A 15,109-nucleotide genomic window follows, 5' to 3' on the forward strand; every position below is an offset into this window, starting at 1 on the left:
TTAGTGAATAAAACATGGATTATTTGCACGGCCTTGGTTTCTTTGGGAAGGCCCAATCTCATGTTTGAGAAAAATACAGAGAAATCTATGGAGGATGATTTCAGAAGTGCTTGCAAAAGCTGTTTGCCCCCAGAATCACTTTCCCCAACCCTGCTGGTTATACCTGTTCTTAATTTATTACTTTGTTACCTTTAGCTGAAAGGCTTTTATCTCTATTTAAAGGTAAGTGCCCTTGGAAGGGACAATAATACTGCTCCAGATCTGGGAGCAGATATTTGGTAAGGCATAAGGAATGAAGAGAGCCCAGGGGACCACTGGATAGAGGGATTTCAATATGGACAATACTTTTAAATAGAGAAAAGGCATGGAAATAAGAGGCTGAGAAGACATAAGGCAGGTATCCCAGACATAACTAGATTGTACTCTAGGGACAAGTCTAGTCCTTCTGTTTGATTGCTCCAACCATAAAATTGACAAACTACCCTGTGACTTTCTGACACCATCAACATTAGATCGGGAGTTCTAGAAAAGCAGACAAAGTGGTGTACTCAAAGAACTGAGAAAAGATCTGCAGGCAGAAAACAACACAACACAAAACAAAAGAACCAATCCCCCCCACCCCCAACAACCTCTCTCTATTTAAAATGGGAAAATGGAAGGAATGTGAAGCTTAAATTCAAGAATATCATGGCAAACTTGAAGGATAAATTAGCTGTCAAGAAAGTCAATTACAGGGTGTCCATCATTTGAGACTATTTTTAAGATTAAGAAATGTATAATATAAGGTTTTGGTTATTTTTTTCATCTACCTTGATCTTTTCTTTTTAATTTACAGCTAGCTTAATGCTTTTGCATTTCAGTGTAAATTAATAAAGACCCCACACATCTCTGTGTGTTAGACCATTAAAACGACCAGAGTAAAGCCCATAAAAATATATGTAGATTTTTACATTTTACCACTCAATCCTCCCTATAAAAGTCCATAGGACTAAGTGCATGCTGCCTCCTAATGACATGGTATGGGCTGAAGTGGGTGCCACAGGCTGGAAGGAGCACTGTACTGGCAGATGAGAATTTAACTAGCAGAGGGATATCCTAATGGCAAACATTGTAAATTGTTTCCTAAGGGGGTTTGGAAATGCATAATTTTGCTTGAGAAGCCTTATATGGGTGGGGTATAAATTATTTTAGGGCAGCTCTATGAAGAAGTGAAAAGGTATAGAATTAATGAATGAAACTTACAGGAAGACAGAATCAATATAAGGGCTCTGAAAGGTATAAATGTCTTCTTACCAAATCATGAGATAATATAAATTCCTAGTATGTTATAAGGACTCAATTACATACAAATACATACACACATATGTGTAATAAAATGTGGATAATTACCTTATAGGAAAGATAGATTTTTTTTTTCCCTAGGTGTCTACAGCATTCTAACCTTGTGGAAAACACAAAATACTTATCTAATATGGCTTCTTTAAATATTATATTTTAATCATAATTCAGTGATTTTCCATAATTCTTCATTGAATATATGGCAGTACACAAACCAAGTATTTATACCTTTTCATTTTAAAATTTTATATAGATTGTGGAAATCCCTTTCATAAATTGACAAGTACATGCCAACACTGATCTCAAAGAGCTGAGTTAATTTTTAAACTTATTAGAGAGTTTTACTGTTGTAACTATGTTCACTGTTGTAAACTAGAGACTTTTTACTGTTGTAATTTTATCACAGGTCAATCAGAGTTTTTAAAGCTACTTCTTCGATATCAACATGATGTATTCTACAAGTTTCCTTTAAAGTTCCTATGAGATTCTGGTTGATTGTATCAAAGTTGGGGGGTGGGGGTTGGCGAGCACGTTTCTTCTTTTAGAAAGCATAATAGATGAATATTAATGACAACAAGCATTTTTTAGCTATATGTAGGACTGCTCAGTTGCAGCCATGAACACCACTCAATAGTATAGCGTTATGATATATAGCCTCACTGTCTGAAGACATTTTCTTTTTACTCTACTTCATTAATAAGCTCCAGCACCAAGAATGCTGAATAAGGAATTATATTTAATTGAAATCCTTTGCCCTTTACTGGCAAAATGTATCTTACACTCTGGATAAATGTAATTAGTGTTATGAAGCTTTAAGAAAAATTGCCTTTGCTAAATGTAGTATTTGCTTTATCATTTTATACGGCAGTCCAAAAAATTTGCATTTTATTCCTAAGATGACAAAATTCTGATTGTTGGTATGAGTATTCTTGATTGTTGAAATACATTTGTGTATTCTCATACATAAAATCTTATACTTTGTTTTCTAGCAGTTAGCTAATTAAGAAGAAAATAGTAAGTTTTGATACTTTGCCAGACTGGTAGTTCAACTATATTTCCTCCTTTTTCCATTGAAAATCAGAATATACTGTAGAGGTGTTTTGAAGACTACAGAGGAAAGAGAAGTGTCAGCCAGCTTTAAATTTGTTTTATGTTTTAATATTTAACAGAAGTACGTAACTTTTCTTTTGGAGATAACGCTGCTCTTTGAAGTAAAATGGCCAAATTATGTTGATCTATATGGAGGAAGACTTTTTTGTGATATAGGAAGTAGAGGACTCATTCATATAAAGAGAACAACAATTGAAGAGTGGGAGAAAGGAATAAGGGAAATCCCTTCATGGGAGAAGTGGAAGCCCCTAAAAATAAAAAGAAAACATAATCATCAAGAAAGTTACTAATTTTCATTACAACACTTGTTAGAAAGGATAAGATAGAAGCTCTTTTTTCTTTTCTTTCCAATAAAATGAATTATTATTGCTTATAAGAGTTCTACCATTAGAAAGTACAATTGCAAAATAGATTGCCCCTTCAGATATTTCTGTTCTTTCTGTGTTCTTGGAATTCTCTTCACATGTTCAGGAGACCTAACTGAAGAACATCTATCTATAACCCTATGAAGTTAAAACAACATAAAATTCACAACTGCTTTTTCCCTGGAAAACCACCATCTTTGCTCTCTAGAGATGTCATAGGAACTCAGCTGTCAAAGAGGAACAGTTGTGTCTACCTAAATTATAAAAATTTCGAAACTATATATGCTACCTCATACTTGGTAAAACCAGCTACATCAAGTGGAGAGAGAGCTTTTGGTCATTCTTTGATGAATTAAGTATTTAATTTCGTATAAGCAATGACTCATAAAAGAAAGCCTTTTTATGCTTTTTGATCAAGTGATTTTGATGATTATAATTGATAAAGTCAATAGTAATTTCTATACTAGGAGGAAATCTTGGGCACAATCTTCCTTTGGGATGGATGGGAGAGGGAGAGATATCAGAGCAGATGTCACGTGATTGATATCAGAAATTTGTGCTAATCTCACAGTAACATGTTATGAGCAATTACTTTTTGCTCAATAGCAATGTAATCTGGCCATATAAATAGTCTATTTATATAGTATAAAGTCAACAAGGACTGAACACAGTGATACTGGAGAGGAAATGGACAAGGAAACCTCTGTGTTTATTTAAGGCCCTTGGTCTATTGACCTGATTTGGGACACAACTAGAATTTTCATTTAGTTTGATAAGTTTTTGTTTCAGTATTCTCTGGTTGGTGTCTTTATGTCTCTTGTGCATTAAAATTATTATTGATTAAATCCTAGACTTAGATAACATGGGGTTGGGGGTGGAGAAGAAGCTGTGTCCACATGGAAACCAAAGGTAAAAGACAAATTTACATTCTAACTTATATTGATGTAAAATGGGTTTGGGCTTCTGTAATATAGAGGTTAGTGATTTCTTTTGGACTCATGCCAAATATACATCATCAGACACAGCTGAATATCTCACTAAGTGCTTTTTGAAAAGAATAGATAGTTGCCATTTTAGAGTTTACAAAGTACTTTTCATATTTGGTCCTCCCAATAACCATTAGCAGTAAATAGTACATACTTATTTTATACATGGGAAACTTTACATTCAGAAAAGTTAAGAAATTTACCTGAGATCACTTGATTTGAAAGTGTCAGAGAAGCTTGAATTTGGGTCTTAATTTCTAAGGCCCATATTCTACCATATATGGCCGTGCAATTTTCTTCAAATGAAAAAGAATTATAAACTATTTTTGTTTACATTTTCTTTGTAGTATTATAGCATTTTTATTACATTCTACCCAACTATCTAAAATCATCAATGATTTTGGATGCTAACCAAAATTTGGGTCCAATTCTGTCAGCTGTTATGATTAGGGAAACAGTCACTTTCACCTGTGTATTATTTTTTATTAGTTTTCAAGAGCCATTTAATACAAGCTATTTAACTTCCATCCATTCTATTTCTCTTACAACATCTGTCATTCAAATTTACTGATATTATTTTTAATGCTCATAGCTTCTCCTAACTATGTCTGATTTTTAATGTAAGTAATGTAAGAGAATATAAGGATAGCAAAATTCCATGGGTTTGCAACAGATTTAGATTCTAATGAGAACCCAGGAGAAAAAAAAAGAATAGAAGAAGCAACATAGTTTCTGAATTTTTCATTTCAAATGGCTCAATTCTCATTTGCCATGTCTGGAAGTCATTTTGTCTTAGGCTTCACGACTTGATGCTTGTTTCTGATGCTAGTATAATCCACACTTTAAATAAACTATTTTAGTTCTGATGTTGGTAAATGTCAAGGGAAGAAAAGATATTTCATGCACCTACAGCATCCTAAAAACTCTTGCCAACCCCATGAATCTGACTCTGCATTATCCTTCCCCAGAAGGAGAGCATAATTTCATTATCCATGAATCATCACCTCTTAGACTGTAACATCATTGTCAGAGAGCCTAATAGAACCAGTGTTCAGCTGGCTGAGAAGGGGGAGCGGGGGGAAAGCACTGGGGCAAAGCACAGGTCACTGGTACGATCAGCAAGCTAGAGGGTTCTAAAGCTGGAATGGGAGGCCTCCCTCCACTGATAGCTCTGGTATACCTACTGACTGGTAAATAACTGATGCTGAGTCTTTCAGTATTAAAATTGAAATTTGTTTTCCCCACCTAAATTGCATTGTATGTAAGTATACTGCCTATGAAAAATATTAATCCATTTAATGAAAATATCAAAATATTTGTCCAGCATTGGTGAGTATAAATACTTTAAAATATTTCTCATCTATTCTTATTGCATTATTACTCACTTTTCATCTTTGGACACGTATTTCTAGTCCCCAGTGCCAGCTCTACGATCTCTGTTCCAGCATTAATAAAAAAAAGTCAATATGCAAAATATAACTTTCAACAATTACATAACAAATATATTTCCTAGAGAAATGAGCTAAAAAAAATCCTAATCTGATGTACAGATCCAAAAACATATGCTGTAAACCACATTTACGTAAGGATTCAGGATAAAAAGGTAAAATGTGTATGAATAGCTGTGTTGAGTTTAACCAGCCACTGGAGGTCACTGCTGCTCCACACAAATACACTTTATTGCCTGTCTACTTAGGTAGTTGACTCACCAAATCAAGTAAAAAATGGCTTAAATTCTTTGAAAAGATGTAATGTCAACATCCTTGGAAAATACAAATTTATTTAAATGGAATATATCTTGCATAAGTATTGCTTAGAACACTGTGGCACTAAGACTATTAACTCCATGCTGCAGCCGCACTGTGTGTACTAGGGTTAATAAAAATGGAAAAAACCCACATGCAGTTCAGAGACTAAACTCCATTTCCTCTCTGCTTGGGTAAAGCAAAGTACTGACTGAATCTATTCTTCATTGATGTGTCTCTGTTGCATAGTTCAACAGGTCAGGCTGTTTATTTAACTGCTGTTACCTTTGAGGGAAGTCAGATATTTTATGTAAATTTGCACCAGAAAAATGAATATCAGTCACATTTCTCTAAAATGCAATGAGCTTGAAATCCTTATGAAAATAGATTTATGCGATGTAGTCCAGAAAGTGCCATGGGGTGGAGGTGAGGACAACAACTTCTAGCAGGAGAACACTTGCCAGTTGGCTTTGTTAAATTTACAGTGGTGAACTAGTTATTGTTTAACTTACAAGAATTATGTATTTGTGCTTAGAAGACACTGAGAACTAGAGAAGCTTCATTCTCAAAGAGGGGGCAGGAGGAAAGATTTTTTATTTTTATTTTTTAATTTCACATCCTGAATCAAAATGAGTTTTGCCACCTAAGGGATTTTATTTTGGTTCTTACCTATTACAAAGTTTATAAGGAAAGTTAGGCATTGAAAAATGACTACCTTTCAAAATGTTGGTCATTTAATCTTACATTCTACACACCAAATAGCTTTGAATTTTAGAAATATTTTTCAATATAGCAAGCATATTTTATATATACTAGTAGCACCACAACATTAAGAATTTGCAAGAATTGAAAGATATAAGTATAAATATGCCTTGCCTAAATATATTTGGTATCCATCACAAATGAGGCAGAAGGTCAAGTCAAAGAATAGAAATGGGCTTTTTCACTTTAAGACTGTATTTAATTAACACAATGATCTTTAGTACAGATAAAAATGAAGCTGGCCAAAGAAAATTTCTTTTTTAGATGGAATATGTATTTACTAACACTTTATGAAAAATGTAAAATTACAACTTCAGTGAAAAACATCACAGTAAGCTCAGTCATCCAGTTCATAGTGCCGTAAGGAACTATCTGCATTATCAATTGGGAATATGTGATTCTTTGCCATTAATAAATGTATATTTAACAATTATTCATGGGTAAACATTGTAGCTATGATGCTTTTCTGCATTGGCATCAATTGTAAGATTTAATCAAAATCAAAGTACCTTGAGAAATTCACTTTAAATGATTCTTTTTCTTCATTGTTTATAAAAGTATGATTTTAATAATGTGACTTCCTTGCAAATATATTTCATGGTGATTTGCTTAGATTTTTCCTCTCAGCATATGAAAAACCTCCAAACAATATAAAAATGTTAGTAAAAATAGCCATTTGCTTTTTATTTTTTGCTGCAGAGATTTTTGAAAGACCAGGGACGTGGTTAGAGATGTGGGGCTTGGCAAGTTAACTTAAATGAAATAGGCTTAATATTGCAATTCCTGATTTTTGCTCCTATAATAGAACTGTTCATTTTGAAGGATGAAAGAAGATACAGACTAAAGATGTTTTTCTAAAACCTTAATGGACTGTGGTTCAAGTTACTTAAATACAGAGGCTATGATATTCGTGCTGCAGTCAATAAACTTTCACCAATGACAATAAAAACATGCATGTAGCTTGCAGATTGCCAACAGGGTCTGTGCAGAGTTGTACTGATGGATGAGTTCACAGTACAGATGAACACAGGGACACTGTGTAATGTTAGCAATAGCAAAGCAAAAGAGAACTGTCATAGTGTTGATCTTTTTTTCTCTAAGATTTAATTTATACACTCATTAAGGTGTTATCAAAGTCATCCTTTTCGCTAAGGCTATTGGTGGAAAGCATGTCTTGGAATGTGTTCTCTTTACACATCTGAATGAAGTGTCAGTCATTAGGGGACTGGTGTGTGCAGGACATATAATGGAACACAACAGGACAGCCTGACAAATCCTAAACAGAAGAACAGGACACAGCTAACGATTCCACTGACTACATTAGGATCTTTGAAAAAGCTGGAAAGAGAAATTCTGGTAAGCTCCCAACCACATGCATATCGCAAGCTGCCTTCCCACTTGCAAACCTTATCTCTGAAAACTCCTCAGTGTGAAAGAGGTGAGGCAGAAGTGGAGAAATCTGCCTCCTCAAATTTGCCTCTTGGCTATTTATGAACGGTCCAAGCTAGAAGAAATTGATAGTGAAACCTCTAGTCTGATTTTACAGGGACAGGTTTCAGAGACAAGGCTTCAGATCTAAAACTTTGAATTTTACCATCTCCTCACATGTTGCAGTGGCTACTTGCAGTATTTTAACCCTTCAACACTTTTTCCCTATCCTTCCCTTATTGCAATTCAGACACCTCTGGAGACTGCCGATGGTGCTGCTTTAACCCAGCACCATCTTTTGATAGTTTCCTGAAATTTTCTTTTTAAGGCAGGCATTGGTTTAAAGGCTTTGCCTGTCTCTAAAATGTTCCCCTAAACTGAGTCATCTCCTAGAATCAGTTCAAACTCCTAGTACCTGGTCCTGGGATCATTCACCTCTTTCCTTGATTTTCCAATGAACTACAAACCTCCTAGAACTGTAGATTTGGTCCTAAGAGAAGGACAGTAACAGCAGATGTGGGGGATTACTAATGAAAGACGTTTTATCTTAAAACAAATGCGACATTAATAAAATCAGTAAAGGGTCTTATACAATAGGCATTATTTTAAGCCCGAGTTCAAGCTTCACATTGATTGTGATATTTAAATTTCAATGGGTTGATTATGTATGAGAGGAAAATGACAGTATTATGAATGCACTAAAACGGACAGGGAAGGACCTTGCCAGCAAAGTGAGAGGGAGAGGGAAGGGGAGGGGAAGCATCGCGTTCCCTTTATAGTCACAAGAGTTCAATAAAGCACCACTTATTTCCCAGCTTTTAAGAGCGCTTTTTATCACAACGGTTCATACCTCACACTCCCTGGAGCCTGATTTGCTATAGGTGCAGGGTCCCGTCCCATTCAGCAGCATCTCGCTGGTCTCTGTGTTGGTGGGTTTATAATCTACATAAAACTCCTGGGTGCTGGGAGTCATTTGCTTTAGGGACTGTCTTTTCTTTTTCCTGTGCCTTCGCATGAGGGAGCGCTGCTGCAGCTGCTTCATGCTCGCAGGGTACCGCTTCCATGACACGTAGATAACGAGCAGGATGACGAGCACCGACAGGAAAAGGGCCACGCTCCCCGCGATGATTTTATGGAAAGAGATATGCTCGGCGTCAGCATCAGTCTCTGGGCCGGGCTCGGTGGCTCCCACAGTGGGGGGCAAAGGGGGCTTGCTCTCATGCTTCGGCCTGGGGAGCTTGGGCTTAAACGTCGGCTTTGGGAGAGCCCTGGCCAGATCAAACCTCTCTGTGGTACTTTTGCCACAGATGCTGTAGTTCTTCACTGCATCAATCACATTTACTCCTTGCAGCTCTTTGGGACTGGCACAGATAATTGTATTCTCCCTCAGACCTTTAAAACTTTTCAGCCAGTTTACCAGGGAACAAATGTTTCTGCTGCATTCCCATATATTCCCGGCAAGACTGATGTCATTGAGGGATATCCAAGAATCCAAAATCTCTTGACCAATAAATGTAAGCTTGTTGGAATCCAGGTTGAGGCGCTGCAGATTCGGGACACACTGGAAAACACTAGGTCCACTAAAAGCTTCGATCTCATTGCCTGATAAATCAAGCCTTTGTAATGAGCTCCAGGTCCAGGACATGGTCTGTCCTATGACACTGATTTTATTCCACTGCAAGTAAAGATTCTGAAGGCTCACCAGCCTTGGAAAGAGGGCCAGGTTTAGCTTGGAAAATTGATTGTGCTCCAGGTGAAGTTCTTTGAGTCTGATCATGCCAGCAAAGACATTCCTGGCCAAACTTCGGATCCGGTTATATCCCAGGTCCAAAAGTTCCAGGTTGCGGCAATCTTGGAATATTCGCACAGGGATGGTTCTCAGGGAGTTAGACCGTAAATGTAAACTCAGCAGCTTCCGCAAGCCCCGAAACTGTTCAGATCCCAGAGAATGCAGCTGATTATAGGACAGATCCAAGTTCCGTAAATTTGTCACAGGTCTGAAGGTATTGTTAAGAAAATAGGAGATTCTATTGGAACTCAGAATCAACTCTTTGAGTCTGCGTATTCCATTAAAAGCATTTTCGTCAATATTGCTGATATGATTATGGTCAAGGTATAGCCAGGTGAGCTGGTTGAGCCCTTTAAATTGATTATACTTAAGTTTTTGAAGGCTGTTATAGCGAAGGGACAAACCTAAGCAACCAGCAGATATACTTGAGGGTATCTCCTGTAATTTCTGAGATTCACAATATACCATTTTGCCTTCACACCTACAGCCCTTAGGGCATCCACGTTCGGCAGAAGAAAGCATTGTCAGTAAGACAGTGGGGGCTATAACCAGTGCTACAGCAGATCCGCTCAGTAGCCTAATTACATTGAAACCTGGAAATAAAAACAACTTAGAAAAGTTATCCCCCCAAAAAATAATTCATTTTTTATCAAGCAAAAATAGGCATGTATTTTCATTTTTACAAATGTCAATTTACATAACAACATTTAATATCACATATCATCTCTTTGTAGTTAAAGAGAATTGTCTTTAGGGCTTTTTTTTTTAATAGTTAAACAAGGAAACATGTCCACTAAGCAATTGAATTTATAGTCTTAGAGCAGAGCAAGGTAATCTCTAAAATAATTAAGGCAGAAATATTACACAGACTAGAGGTTTTTTTTTTTCTCATTTTTTGGGGTTTTAAGAAGGAAAGAAGAAAAATGACAAAACATACCCATCCTTTGTATTGTTCAAAGGTCGTCCTTAGGTCTTTTGCTTTGGCTTAGGGGGCCACTTGCATGACAGCCCCTGTCAGCTGCACTGTAGTGAGTCAGGGCTCGCTGACACCCAGGAAGAAAAATTGGACCCCTTGGGAGATGGACGGATTTTGGAACATTATTCTTTGCCAGCCACGCAGAACACTCCAAGAAAAAATAAATCCCAACACCGCATTCGCAGCAAAATATCAAAATCTTCCTAGGTAATAGGATCTTCATGGATATTACGTTTTTGCATCTTTACAGTTTTTTTTGGGGGGGGGTTAAAAAAAAAAACAAAACTGGCTTCTACAGTTGCTTCTTATCGGAAAACATGATGTATTCCTCCAGGCAATGTGGGGCTACCTGAGCTGCCACATCTGTATTCCATAGCCCAGCAGTTCCCGCGGTGAGCACCCAGTTCAGCCACAGAGCTGCGTTGGAGCCCAGAAGGCAGGAGAGCCCCGTACCGCGCACACGCTCAGCTCACTTCTGCAGACTGTCATTCTGAAAGCTGCTCGGACTGTTGCTTTGGTTTCAGTGAATGCAGTCTTATGTAAAGCTGCCCCCAGTGGTGAAGAACATTATGGGCATGTGCAGAAATGTCTCTCTTTTATCTTGCAAATGAGCAGGCTCTCTGCTGGAAAATGAATGATTCTTTTGGGTGGCTCAGTAGGAACTGAATGGTCACCGTAATCAATAACTAGCAACATTTTCTGTGATTTCCAAGTCTTGTTTTACAATTTGGCAATGTCTGTATTGTCTGCGTCCACTTAATCACCAAACATGTGCTGCCTAGAGTTTTTCTGGAGCTTGACATTAAGTTCACAGACCGAATGTCAATTTTTCTTAACCTCAACGTAGGCTTTGAACTGAAATTTATAAAATGAATTATTGAGCTTTTCACAGAGAAGCATTAACTGCCTGCCCCTTTGACCTCTTGGAGTCACAGTGATTATATTGTGCAAGGTGTCTCAGGATGCTAGAATGCATACATTTTGGAACTGAGAGGATAACTAATAACATATGAATTAATGAGTCCAGTGGCCTTTTTGGTTTTCCCACAAAAGATATAATTGGTTTTATGGCTTATGGTTTGGTTTGTTGTTTTGGTTGCTGTAATTTTCTTTTAATTAGAACAGAAATAAACTATTTTTAGTGCTAGTATAAGAAACAAGAGATCATTTGGTTCATAGTTTATTGATGCTGCTGCTATTTATTACACTAATAATATTTATTGAGCACTTTCTAAGTGCTTTAAATGGGCTATCTTATTTTATCTTTAAACAATAGCATGATGTAGGTCCCGTTATAACCTCCGTCTTCAAGATGAGGAAAAAGACTTGGAGAGGTAACTTGCTCAAGGTCACATAGCAGGCAAGTGGCAGAGCTGAGATTCAGAACCAAGTGGCTCTTATGCTTGAACCTCTAACCACTAGATGATCCTGTTCAACAACATTGTTATCCTCATTTTAAAAATCAGTCAAATGAAAATTAGACCTATTAAGGGATTAGGGCAGGAAGCTGCAGTCATCAAATTCTTGCTTCCTCTAACAGGATTATGTAAATGTCTTTGATCTGAGGCTTCTAAAGAAGTATAAAAACTAAGAAGCAGTAGTTTAGTCTGGTGATTAAGAGCACAGATTTTGGCATATAGACTCAAATCCTGGCTATAACTTACCAGCTTTCTAACTTTAAGTGGGTCACTTATCTCCTCTAAATCTCAGTTTTCTCATCTGCAAAATGGGCATGATAACAAAAACACACTTCATGTTTTGAGACATGTTTTAAGGATCGAGTCATTAATATATATAAAGTACTTAGAACAATGTGTTGCACATAGCTGTCTGTGTAAGCTAGTTAAATAGTATAATATCAAGCTTATTGTACTTCCTAGGATTGTGTGTTGTTTAGTATTATATTGATTGTACTGACTATCATTAACTCACAAAGAACTACTTTAATGAATAGTTAATAATGAGTTTTATATTGTACACAATGGATTTCTGGAATTCACTCAGTCTTGCCTTCTTTCGTGAGAAAACTTCCTATATATACAGCATTTCCACTTTACCTTTAAAATGAATCTTTTGGTTCTATGGACCATAAGTAATACATAATGTCTGATTTTTTCTTCCCCAAAGCAGAACATAGTAACATCTGCCCTGTCGAGATAGCCATTTTGTTTATAAATAAATGGTATCCTTTAAGAAAGTTTGCCTTGTTAGGTTTTTCCAGGTGCATTGGCTGTGGAAAAACCTGGAGAGCTTTCATATTCTCCAAGGATGAGAAGTTTGGTAAAGGTTAGTCATGGTAATCAAAGGGGTCCCACAGATATAGTCCAAAGCAAAATCATCAATTCCTTAGGTAATATGCTATTACTAGGGCCAGGGGTTTCCTCCCCAATATATCTATGCTATGAATGAACATAAAGCACCCAGAGAGCTTGTCAAAATGATAGACTTCTTAATCCCTCTCCCAAAATTCTGATTTAGGGGTATGGTAGAGGGTGTGCTATCAATAATCTCTGATGGTCAAGTAGGTTTAAAAAACTCAATGTAAATGAATGATTAAAAATAATGTTTTCTCCTAGTAGTAAGGGAGGGTATGCAAACTTATGATATTAGGATATATGTTTCATGAGGACAAAGATAATTTAATCTACTTCATTTTTCCTAATACCTATAACAGTGCTTGACACATGATAGATGCTTAATAAATATTGAAAAATACATTTTTATGCAGGTTGTAAATGCTATGCATGTAGTATAACTGGTTATGTGTTGTTAGTCTTGTGTACATGGTATTGAGCCCTACAGATTTCCTCAGTCAGTGAAATTGGAAACAATTTTGGAGCAAGTATTTTTAATGGATGTATGTGAAAAGGCAAGAAACTAGAAATGGGAAAACTTAGATGATTAGTAGGTAATCTTACTTTTCATGAAGACATCTCTTGTCTTCATTGTTAAGCCATAAATTTTATGAGATCAGTACATATGCTTTTGAATATTCCCCTTGGAACAGTACAGAAGGGTAACACTGAAACTTTATCATCTAACATCCAAAATGGGGCTTGACAACTTGTATTTTTCAAAAAAAGAGGAAAGGTAATCATATTTATAACTTCCTTCACATCTCTGTTGCTTGAAAGCATCTAATTTTTCTCCTCACTCTCCCTTTTTCTCCGTGGGAAGTAGCCATTGAGTCATCTGTTATGCCCAACAGCTGCAGAGGGCCACTCTAGGATGGGGGGCGCGGGAAACCATCAACTTTGTATTTCTTGTCTGTCTTGATTCACTCCCTGGTGACAGAAGAACAGAGGAGCCCACTGAGAATGTAATTCTTTCACTTTGCTTTTCCTGGGGCAAATCTTCTTGGATTATTTATAGTGAATAACATTCTCTGCTGTGTTACACACTTTGCCCTTAGTTTTCAGACATTTTTCTGGTATCGTGGTTCCTGATCTTGTCTTGATCTGGAGTTCTGACTTTATGCTCACCCTTACTGACCATTGGTCTCTTTCTCAGCAGTAATCAGTAGCCACTCTGGGATTGGGTTGGCTTCCAGGCACTCTGTATGGCCCCTAACTTGGCATTAGCCCTCAAGCATGTATCACCTCCAGGTCTGACCTGGTTCAAGGTGATGAAGTCCCTAAGGAGGGAATGTTATCCATGAGTTAGTTGAGAAATACAAAAATAAAGCAACTCAATTCTAAGCTACATTGACTACTTGAGGCTGCAGAAATTACTCCAATAAAACATAGAGTCATCCCTCAAAAGGACACAAAACAAAAAAAAAACTTATGCTAAAAGATTTTAGTAATTTGTTAGTATGTTTTAAAATTTTTTTCCTCCCTTTACTTGTTGACTATAGGGAGCTGATTATTTCTGATTTGTCTTTCAACAGAAGCAAAATTATACTACATTGTGTATTTAATACATGGGGAGTGGCCAGTGAAAAGGCCCTAATCCAGAAGCAGACCATGTGTTCAATGAACAGCAAGAAGGCCAACTAATCTAGAGCAGAGAGAGCAAGTGGTAGAATAATTAGAGATAAAATCAGAGAGGTACTAGATCCTAGGTCATGGAAGGCTTTGGATGACATCCTAAGAACATTGGCTTTATTCCGAAGAAAATGGGGAGCCAATTCAAGATTTTGTGCAGAATAAAGATATGATCAAGTTACCTATTAAAAGGATCACTGCACTGGACTGAATGTTTTTATCGACTCCCGCCCCCCACCCAATTCATATATTGAATCCTCAGTCCTCAGAGTGGTGGTATTTGGAGATAGAAGACTTTGTGAGGTTTCCAACGTCATGATGGGATCAGTGGTATTATGAGGTTAAGAAGAGACATCGGACAGCTTTCTTCCTCTCTGTCTCTGTTCTCTGTTGTGTGAGAACACAGGAGAAGGCGGCTGCTTATAAACCAGAAATCAAGCCCTCTCTAGACACCAGATCTGCAGATTTCTTTATTTTAGATTTCTCAGCCTCTAGAACTATGAGAAATAAATATTCAAATACTAGATGATTAAACCACCCAGTTCATGATATTTTTGTCATAGCAGCCCAACTAAGACAACCACTCTTGCTGCTGTTGTAGGAATAGATGTTAAAGCAGCAAGG

The 15,109-nt window shown here is 36.9% G+C and overlaps 2 protein-coding genes across 2 annotated transcripts in view; one reads left to right on the top strand and one right to left on the bottom strand.

Annotated features, from left to right (window-relative positions):
- The window catches only part of LRRTM3 (leucine rich repeat transmembrane neuronal 3), a 241,131-nt gene extending 230,119 nt beyond the window's left edge, over positions 1 to 11,012 (bottom strand). The window contains exons 1-2 of the mRNA XM_012658594.1: positions 10,461 to 11,012; positions 8,585 to 10,116 (exon numbers count right to left, since the gene is read on the bottom strand). Coding sequence (XP_012514048.1) covers positions 8,585 to 10,116; positions 10,461 to 10,464 — 1,536 coding nt within the window. The 5' untranslated portion in view covers positions 10,465 to 11,012. The remainder of the gene's footprint in view (positions 1 to 8,584; positions 10,117 to 10,460) is intronic.
- Positions 1 to 15,109, top strand: part of CTNNA3 (catenin (cadherin-associated protein), alpha 3) — a 2,098,639-nt gene that overhangs the window by 873,674 nt on the left and 1,209,856 nt on the right. The gene's annotated exons all lie outside the window — the stretch shown is intronic.

This window comes from Propithecus coquereli, unplaced genomic scaffold (genome assembly GCF_000956105.1).
Source record: "Propithecus coquereli isolate 6110/MARCELLA unplaced genomic scaffold, Pcoq_1.0 Scaffold117, whole genome shotgun sequence".
NCBI lineage: Eukaryota > Metazoa > Chordata > Mammalia > Primates > Indriidae > Propithecus > Propithecus coquereli.